Source organism: Bison bison, unplaced genomic scaffold (genome assembly GCF_000754665.1).
Source record: "Bison bison bison isolate TAMUID 2011002044 unplaced genomic scaffold, Bison_UMD1.0 scf7180017864217, whole genome shotgun sequence".
Classification (NCBI taxonomy): Eukaryota; Metazoa; Chordata; class Mammalia; order Artiodactyla; family Bovidae; genus Bison; species Bison bison.
In genome coordinates, this window is record NW_011494789.1 from 3954750 (window position 1) to 3964598 (window position 9849).

A 9849-nucleotide genomic window follows, 5' to 3' on the forward strand; every position below is an offset into this window, starting at 1 on the left:
GTGGGATGTACGTGGGTGACAGTGGGGCCCGTCGGCCTCGCCCCCTCCCCCTGAGGACTCGGGTCGGGTGCACTCGCGAACACGGAAGAGCCCGGCGTGTTGTGGACGCTGATAGGCTGCGCGTCACAGCGGCCGGCTCGGATTGGCTGGCGCGCAAAGGTCACGGTGGGGGCGGAGCCAGTCCATAAGGGGGCTAGGCGCCCAGCCCTGGCGGTGCGGACGCCCCACCGCGTCTGCCGTTGCATCGGTTCCTCCCCTTTCCCGGCATCTCAGGCCGCCCGCATAGCTAATTCCTCCAGCGCGCAGTTGTCTGCACGGGTTCCGACGGTGACGTCACCTGCCCGCAGGCTGCGGAGTGGCGCAGCAGCCAGCGACGGTGACATCACAAACCCGAAGACGTCACCGGGCCCGCGGCGTGGACCCAGTGTCCAGCACTTGTAAACAAACCACGGCATTGCCCTAAATGACACTTCCCAAATAACCTTATTTCTCTACTGAGAAAGTACTGGCTGTCACGTGGCAGGGAGGACAAGAGCTCCTGCCTTGGAGGAGATTCTGATCTAGTTGGAAAGGTGGACGTAGACAAATAATGGAAAGCCAGCTGACTTATAAGGCGAGTTACAAGATTGGTTCAAAAAATTGGTTCGGGCATGAGATGCTGCAGGCGCTCAGAGGAGGGAGGTTGCAGAGCTGGGATGGTCAAGGTGTGCCTGGCCATGGAGGCAGAACTTGGGGCAGAGATCAGTGCGCCTAGCCGTCATCAACCTTGTCTCGGTCCCCAGTCCGCTGCATGTCCTAAGCAGAGTCAGGTCCCTCTCCCCTTCAGGGGATGGGTACTTCTCCTTCAACTTTGTTGTTACCGCCCCCTACCCCCGCCACCACCACGTTGGTGGGGTTCTGGTCTGTTGAGAGTAGGGTGTGGGTTGATTTCAGGAGCTCCTTCTCCCCCAGCCTGACCTTTCCTCCTTCCTTTAACCTCTTCTCAGGACAGGAAGGCAAAAGCTGAAACCAGACAAGTCTGAGCTCCTCAGTCCCAGTGAGGGCTCCTTTTTCCCTCCTCCTGGCTTTGGTTATGTCTCTTTTTGTGGAGACAGTAGCTTGGTGGAGCTAAGCATTGGACTTGGAGTTGGATGCCCAGCCATTGCTCCCTGGTTGATTCTGTGCCCTAATAGTGTCAGGGACTTGTTTGTGGGTCCGTTTTGTGGGCCTGTTTCCTTATCTTTCTTGCTGTCATTCAGTTGCTAAGTCATGTTCGACTCTTTGTGAGACACAGACTACAGCACACCAGGCTTCCCTGTCCTTTACCATCTCCCAGAGTTTGCTCAAACTCATGTCCGTTGAGTTGGTGATGCCATCCAACCATCTCATCCTGTCGTCCCCTCCTCCTGCCCTCAATCTTTCCTAGAATCAGGGTCTTTTCCAGTGAGTTGTCTCTTCACATCAGGTGGCCAAAGTATTGGAGTTTCAGCTTCAGCATCAGTCCTTCCAATAAATGTTCAGGGTTGATTTCCTTTAGGATTGACTGGTTTGATCTCCTTGCTGTCCAAGGGCTTTTCAGAAGTCCTCCAATACCACAATTTGAAAGCATCAGTTCTTTGGCGTTCAGCTTTTTTTATGGTCTAACTCTCACATCCATACAGGACTACTGGAAAAACCATAGATTTGACTATATGGACCTTTGTTGGCAAAGTGATGTCTCTGTTGTTTTCTACAATAAGCTGCTAACAGCTCTTCCTTCCCAGGACTGCCGGGAAGGTGAGCCATCATGAGAGGAACTCTGTGGACTGTCCAGTGTGGGTCACCACCACTAAGCAACCCAGCAACGCTCCAGGCTGAGCTCTCCTGGCCACAGCATTTGTGGCTACCAAACAAAGGCTCACTTTTATGAAATGTGCCTACAGGACCACCATGAACTAGACCTTAGTCTAGGGAATTCCAGCCACACCAGATAAGCCTCCTTAGGCCCTCCTCAAATACTAAACTGACTGCAAGGTCCCTGGAGGCAGGGCACTGGATTAAGCTATGGGTTATCCCTGGGGGAGCTGCAATCTTGTGAGGCACTTGTGAACGCTGCCACCCCCACCCCATCCAAGACCTCAAACGTTCCAAACAACTGAATTCACAGGGCTGAAATCAGGCTCCCAGGACTGCAAAGCAACTTTTCCACGTATTTGCCGGGCACACATGCATGTATGTGTGTGTGTTTAGACCTTTATTTTCACATCTGTGAAATGGGGACAGCATTCATCCCAGACTCCCTTCTGCCTCCCAGGGATGATTTGAGAGAGAGTGAGATCATGTCTGGGCAGGGCTCTGAAAGCCTCAGAGGCGGCCTAAGATAAACACCAGACAGCCTAACTGCCTGGAAGAGCAAAGGCTGTGGCAAACTGCGGCTCCACTCTCCCCATTATCACTGGGCAAAGCGTTCCTCGCCAGTTGAGTGGACCTAATCACCCCTGTGATGGGAAGCACATGAGAGAAACTTGAAAACCAGCTGTAAACAGTGAAGGGCCCCATGGGTGGAAGGCCCTAGAGGGGGTTGTGCTGTGCCATGCTAAGCCATGTCAGTCATGTCCGACTCTTTTTGCGACTCCATGGACTGTAACCCGCCAGGCTCCTCTGTCCATGGGATTCTCCAGATAAGAATACTGGAGTGTGTTGCCATGTCCTCCAGCAGGGTATCTTCCTGACCCAGGGATAGAACCCGCCTCTCTTATGTCTCCTGCATTGGCAGGAGGGTTCTTTACCAGGCCTTCAGAGATGCTGAGAAGGACAATAGAAAGTGACTGTCTCCAGGTGTCAGAGGGCACACACCAGATGGAGACAGGAGAGGCCCCAAGGCAGAACTGGAAAAGCTGAGGGAGGGAGAGGGGCTGAGATAGAAACCTCTAGAACCTGAAACCAAGGTAGGGCTCCATCAAGTGTGCTCTGCGTCCTCCATTCCCACAGAGGCTAGAGCACTGGCTTGTGTGGGTGGCTGCATGCAGCCCAGTGGACAGAAGTGGCTGAACTGGTTGGCCCTGCGGTGCAGTGCTTCCAGTGCCCACAGGAGCCAGGCTTGGGCCAGCCATTTCAGGGCCTGTGGACACGCATGTGCATGTGAGCACGTGTGCAGAAAGACAGTGTAGGCAACCTCAGAGTTGGGCGGGGCAAGCAAGATGGGGTAAGGGTGTCTGTAAAGTTAGTTCTTTTAAGGAGCAGCAGCCCTGGCCCTGGACAAAGCAGGAAGGGTGAGGAGGGCAGCAGGCCAGGGCACTGGGACGAGGAGGCCCAACTTCAACCTGTGCCTTGCCACTAGCTTCCCGAGTGACCTTGAGGGAGCCACATCTACCCTCCAGGCCACCTGTAAGGAAGATGGGTGGATCCTCAAACAGAAAATTGGTGAAAGCCCAATAAAGTCTGTTGCTTAGTTAATAGAGTTGTATCAGTATCAATTTCTTATATTTTGATCACTGTACCCTGGGTACATGGGCTTCCCAGGTGGTGCTAGTGGTAAAGAACCCACCTGCCAATGTAGGAGATGTTAAGAGACAAGGGTTCGATCCCTGGGTTGGGAAGAATCCCTGGAGGAGGACATGGCAACCCACTCCAGTATTATGCCTAGAGAGAGGAGCCTGGCAGGCTACCATTCATAGGGTTGCAAAGAGGTGGACACGACTGAAGCAATTTAGTACCACCACCACCATGGTTATTTAAGATGTTACCATGAGAGGAAGCTAGATGAAGGCTAACTGGGAACTTTCTGTAGTATCTCTGTGACTCAACTGGAAACCTCAAATCATTTCAAAATTAAAAGTCTAAAAGGAAAAAAAAAGAAGAGACTTATCACCTTCACTGCCTAGGGCTTGGCTTCAGTCTTTGTTGGGGATCTAAGATCCCACAAGCCACAGAGTACAGCGCCACCCCCCCCCAAAAAAAAAAAGCCTAAAAAATGTATTTGATAAGACAAAAGAGAAAGGCAGAGTTGGATATGTACATTCTGACGTCACTTCCAGCTCTGAGGTTATGAGATCTGGGCCAGTGAGCAGGACTAGAGCAGGCAGACCACAGGATGCTGGGAGAAACAAAGGCCCAAAGGACAGGGCTGGACTGAGGGTGGCCCACTGAGCCTCCTTGAGGAAGAGGGCCACCAAGGGCCCCAAGTTGTTTCAGGGTCAGTCCCCACCTGGACTGGCTTCATTCCCAGGTGAGTCCTGGAACATTTGGTCCACCTTCTGTTCGCTAGGAGCCCGACCCAGTATGCCCTCAAGGCTGCTACAACCCGCCACGAAAAGGGAGGTGGCAGAGAGGTCTGGAGGGGGGAGAGGCCCTGTCATGAGGCCTTCCCCGTCTTCCCACAGGAAGGGCCCCGTGTAGGGGGTTCTGGGGTGACATTAGGACACGGCATTGCAAGGTGAGATATAGGTAAGGACAGCTCACTCTGTGCCACTTGGAACACGAGTGGCTGTGAAGGGCCTGTCTGTACTGGAAGGAAGAGGACAGAGGAGACAGCAGCAAGGCCATCTGCAAAGTCCATCAAGTCTGAAGACTGTAATATAAATAAGGTAGCTCGAGTCGGGAAACTTGGCTCCAGTCCCAATGCTGCCAATAAAATTGCTGTATGACCTTGGGTGATGCTGTGTGACCTTGGGTGTGACTTAACCCTGGCCTGCCTGTTTCCTCTTCTGTAAAATAGAATTAAATAATATCGACCCCAAAGTTATGATAAAGGGTCTCAATGAGATCAGTTAAAACACTGACACATCAAAGGCAGTAGTTCCTTAATTTTCTCTTCTTTTCCTATCCCAGGAAAAAAAATGAAAATAGCCTAGCTTTGCATACAAAGAAGAAATCTAATTTTTTTTAAAATGGGCAATGTTTATGTAAATCACTGCCAAGCCTAAGACAATATAAGCGGCCATTTAAAATAAATTGGCTTCCCTGGTGGCTCAGATGGTAAAGAATCTGGAAGCAATGCAGGAGACTGGGGTTCGATCCCTGGGTCAGACAGATCTGCTGGAGAAGGGAATGGCAACTCACTCCAGTATTCTTGCCTGGAGAATCCTATGGACAGAGGAGCCTGTGGGCTACAGTCCATAGGGTCGCAAAGAGTCGGACATGACTGGGCGACTAACACTTTCTTAAAATAAAGGTTAGAGCCCAGAAAATGATGATGATCAGTGTTAAAGAAAGAAACCTAATGCAAAACACCCCCAATTCAACCATGTGTAAAACAGATCCCTGGAGAAAAAAAACTAAAGGAAATACACCAACATAAGAGTGGTTGGATTGAAGGTGAGTGGAGGTAAATAGTATACAGGTTTCTTTTTCTTATTTTCTAAAAGTTCTGAAAGTATATTAAATTTATAATAAAAAAATTTTATTTCATAAAAAAAAAAATAACATTCCCAGAACCACCACAGGAACAATTGTAACAAGAGTCAGAGCGTGTTGGGGGTGAGAAATACGAGGCCAGGGGGGAGGGCTGGAGCCACACCAGAGGGCCCTGGGGGTGGGGAGGGGCTGTCAACTGTCTCCAGCACCAGCCAGTGGGCATGGGGCTGGCCATGGGCACCGACGGCAAAAGGCTGGTCAGGGGCTTTCTGGGCCCAGACTCCCAGAGCTCCAGTTCAGACAGGAGAGATGGGGTGGCCTTAAGTTTGCAAGGAGAGTTAGGGATTCTGGGTCTCTAGTGTCACACAGGGAGATGCCATGCTGCTGTGACCGAGACCTCCTCCTTGCCTGCTGTCAGGAGAATCCTCAAGGTCAGCCCCCCTTTGCTCCTCTGTGGGAGGGAGGGACACAGTGCCCCCTGCACCCTAAGAGGAGCAGGCAGGGGTGTCTGAGGTCTCTGTCACCACTGCTTCAGCCCCCTCCCACCCTGCTCCAGTTCCAGGTGTCCCCCTCCCTCCCCATCCACGTGGCCTGCAGGAGCAGGGCCAACCACAAGGCAGCATTCACAAAACAACAGCCTTTAATGGAAATCCAGAAGGAAGGAGGTAGAGGAGGGAGCAAGGATGGGGCCTTGCCCATATCGCCCCCTCCGGCCAAGCCTAGATGGTGACCTGAGGCCGTCCCCTCCCCACACTTCACAGCTCAGTGGCAGGAAGGCGGGATGTCAGTGACCCCCTTGTCTAGCACACCTGCAGGGCGAAGGGCCTCTGGGAGCCCGGGGGAAGATGTGGGTGGTATGAGCAGAGCTCAGGCACAGGAGACAGCAGGAGGTGAAGCAGCAACAGAAGGTGTCGCTTAAGCCAGAATGATGCCTGAGGTCCCCCAGGGAAGGGCTGTTTGTCTGCTGGGTTGGGGGGCAGGGGTTAGAAGGAGACAATCACCCCTTAGTCTGGGTCTGGTACCTTGGAGAAGGGCTCAGGGGCAGAGCAGGTGCCAGTATGCAAAGGGCAGGTGTAAGCTTCAGTGGCACTGTGGTTGTTGGCATCAGGGCTCAGGTCAGGGGCAGGGAACCTGGTGCCTGCTTGTGTCCAGACTGCGGAATTGACCCAAAGTCCCCAAGTTCCCCAGTGCCTTTCTCTGCTGAAGCCGTGCCTGCCCCTGACCTCCACCACAGACACCTGGGACCTCCCACCCCTATTTAGCCTCTTGCAATGTTCCCACAGCCATCTTCACTGCTTGGAACACAGCCCAGTCCATCTAGGAGAAAGAGAGAGGACAAGGAGTTTACAGTCATGCCCCGGGGCTCTCCCTGCCAAGAAGGCCCTCCCTGGACCCAGCTCTGCTTGATGGGGAAATCGAGCAGCACACCCAGGCTCCTGGCCAGTGTCCCACTCACCTGAGCATAAAGCAGGCGGTGGGCAGTGGGCAGGCTGGGCCCCTGGTGGCAGAGCTGAGCAGAGAGGGCAGAGGTCTCAGGGGACAGGAAGTGCTGAGTGACGCTCACTGTGCTTACCAGGCACTGCACCTGTGCCAGGGAGGAGACAGGTGAGGGGGGCGGTCAACAGAGACTCAGGGTGACATATCCTGCCCCTCTGATCCCTGAGCTCTACTCCTCGTTAATGAGCCCCACCCAACCGGCTCTCAGAGAGCGGACGCCCTGGATCCAGCAAGGGGCACCACAAAGGATGTGGCCAAAAGCAGCCAATGGGATGCCAGAGATGGCGCAGGCAGAGCAGACATCGAGGGACAAGCTTGATGCCCGGTAAGCTTGATGCCCAGTAAGCTTGATGACTTCAAGACCACAGGATTCTCCTCTTCCCTACAGTGGAGGCGTGACTTCCTGTTCTGCCTAGCTCCGCAGGAGGAACAGAGGGGGTAACAGCCTGGGGACTGCTTCTGATACTCTGAGCTCTCTGCAGAGCCCCCACTGGCACGCGCTGGGGAAGCACCTGGTGGGGAGCCCCCGCGGGCACCAGCACGGCTTCTCCGGGGGCCTGTAGCAGGGTCCAGCAGCTCACACCCCACTCCTCCCGCAGGCGCCGCCGCAGCCCTGCGTCCAGGTAGCACCTGCCAGGGGTACCAGGCTCCAAGTTTCCTGCCCCAGTGGGGCACACCTCAAAGAAGAGAAGGAGGGATGAGCAAGTGGAGTAGGGGAGAGGCTAGGGTAGGGCTGCAGGAAGATGGGGCGTGGGCTTCCCAAAGGCCAGAGACACAGGTAGGAGCTGTAGAGTCTTGAAGGGCAGGTGGGGGAGGATGTAGGGGTGGGTGGGACAGGACCCAGCTAATGGGGGCTGGGGCCGCTTAGGCCGGCAATCTGGCTGGAAGAAGATCAGAAGGAAGGATTAAGAGGCAGACGGTCCAAATCTCCGCTTTTCCTGGGGCTAGATGGCTTGAATAGCCTCTGTGTCTCTGGCCCTGGGCTCTCTGCTCCCTCCTCCAAAGGTACTCCTTTCTCCAAAACCCAGGAAGACATCCTGCAGAATCGCAACTCATAAACCATCTATGCCAGGAGCTCTTAACTTGGTGGAGTCCCAGGACATCCTGAACTGCATGCTAAACTGTGGGTGAGTAGGTAGCCATATGTCCCTAGGGAGACAATTTGAAGCTTTCGTCAGATTCTCCTAGGATCTCAGATCCAGACTCAAGTTCTGACTCTCAGTGGATGAACCTAGACTGTCTAGGCTGAGGCCTCTGAAGCAGGCAAAGCTCTGGGGGGCCTTCACCTCCCCTCCCCTCTCCAACCAGAGCAGGGAGCTTCTTGTGCAGACGGGGGCTCATGGAGGCCAGGGGCCAGGGGAACCCAGCCTTGTGCTCCAGGTGCCCACCAGCTCCTTCCAAGCCCTTCAGTTAGGACCTCAGCCATTATCTCTGGGCTCAGGGTTCAGGCCTCCAAGACCAGGCTGATGAGTCAGGCTGGACCGAAGGCTGGACTATAGGGTAATCCCAGGCAGGTGCCAAGGAAGTCCGACCTGGAACCTGAGCAGTGTCACCCAGGCCTCTCAGTGAGGCTATGCCCCTCCGACCCTCCCCATGAATCACTGGGTTTGACCATGCAGGACTCCCCACATCCGGCCACACCCAGCCCAGACAAGGCCATGTGTGTGTGAAGGCGTACTGTGGTCTGCTCCACTCTGTGTGTTCCAGCTCATGTGAGTCCACCCACCCTTCTGCGCGTGTAGGTAGGGGGGTAGTGATGGACAGCTGCGCTGACACTTGCGTGTCTGTGTGTGCGTGTGTGCCTGAGCAGGGGTGACCCTTGGTGGGCGTCCCTTCCCTAGGACAATCAGGGCTCTGCTGGACTTCGGAACCACAGGGCCTCTGCCACCTCCTGCACAACCACTCCTCTTCTCCTTCCCTGCCCCTTCTCTAGGTCCCATCTCTCCCTCTGCCTACTATGGCTGCCCCCCCTCAGCCGTTCCTTGCTAGCACCCCAAAGGGCACCTCTTCATAAAGTGTGTGGGTTAGTCGCTCAATCCTGTCTGACTCTTTGCAATCCCATGGATTGTAGCCTGCCAGGCTCCTCTGTCCAGGTAATTCTCCAGGCAAGAATAGTGGAGTGGGTTGCCATTCCCTTCTCCAGGGAATCTTCCTGACCCAGGGATTGAACCCTGGGTTTCCTGCATTGCAGGCAGACTCTTTACCATCCTGAGCCACCAGGGAAGCCCTATCGAATGTGGTATCTGTGACAATTAATGAAGGTGATAGACCCAGGGCCCAGCCTGTGGCAGCTCTTTCCTCATTTCATCACTAGGTCCTGCCTCAACCCCTCACTCTCTGTGCACCCCACCACACACCTCTCCCAAGGGCCCCGTCTGCCTTCTCTGCACCTGTCGAGTCCAGCTCACCTGAGGCAAGGGAGCGAGCACACGGGGCACACACACAGAGCGAGAGCTCCTGGGGCTGGGAGGGGAAGGGGAGGGTCCCCGGCTCCCTCCTCACCATCTGGAGAAAGCGGCGGATGCGCTGGGCGTCCTGTGCCCGGAACACATGCCACACGGTGCTGACCTGGCTGCCTGGGGACCACAGCCCCTCCCCGTCCAGGCCTGAGAGGAAATCTGGGAAAGAAAGACACCTCAGGAGGACCCCGGGGCCAGCAGAGACACCACTTCGCCTCAGAAGCTCGTGCCCACTCCTGCTTCCAGTTGAGGACGCACCTTTCTGTGTCCGGCGCCAGGCGGGCAGGGGGGCTTCAGCATGTACCAGGACACTGACCAGGTCGGTCACCTCCACACAGAGGTTCTTGGTCCCCAGGTGCCCACGATGTGGGCTCACACCTATGTGGAAGTGGAGAAAGGCTAGTTGGGAATGGGCCCCAGGACCTTGGCACAGACTCATGGGTTCTTGGGGATGATAGGTAGAGAGGTAGGGACTGGGCAGGAGTAGAGTGGACACTCACCATAGGCTGCCCACAGCTGGGGCTCCAGTGGACGCAGGGCAAGGCCCGGTGGGAGGTAGGAAGCCAGGTTGAGTTTTCCA

The 9849-nt window shown here is 54.9% G+C and overlaps 2 protein-coding genes across 2 annotated transcripts in view; both read right to left on the reverse strand.

Annotated features, from left to right (window-relative positions):
- Positions 1-245, reverse strand: part of NUDT18 (nudix (nucleoside diphosphate linked moiety X)-type motif 18) — a 4683-nt gene extending 4438 nt beyond the window's left edge. Inside the window, 1 exon segment of the mRNA XM_010845494.1 lies at positions 12-245. Coding sequence (XP_010843796.1) covers positions 12-245 — 234 coding nt within the window.
- A 5163-nt stretch (positions 246-5408) lies between these two features.
- Positions 5409-9849, reverse strand: part of HR (hair growth associated) — a 16500-nt gene continuing 12059 nt past the window's right edge. Inside the window, exons 14-19 of the mRNA XM_010845458.1 lie at positions 9770-9849; positions 9528-9647; positions 9313-9428; positions 7323-7487; positions 6770-6898; positions 5409-6630 (exon numbers count right to left, since the gene is read on the reverse strand). Of these exons, the coding sequence (XP_010843760.1) occupies positions 6568-6630; positions 6770-6898; positions 7323-7487; positions 9313-9428; positions 9528-9647; positions 9770-9849 (673 nt within the window). The 3' untranslated portion in view covers positions 5409-6567. The remainder of the gene's footprint in view (positions 6631-6769; positions 6899-7322; positions 7488-9312; positions 9429-9527; positions 9648-9769) is intronic.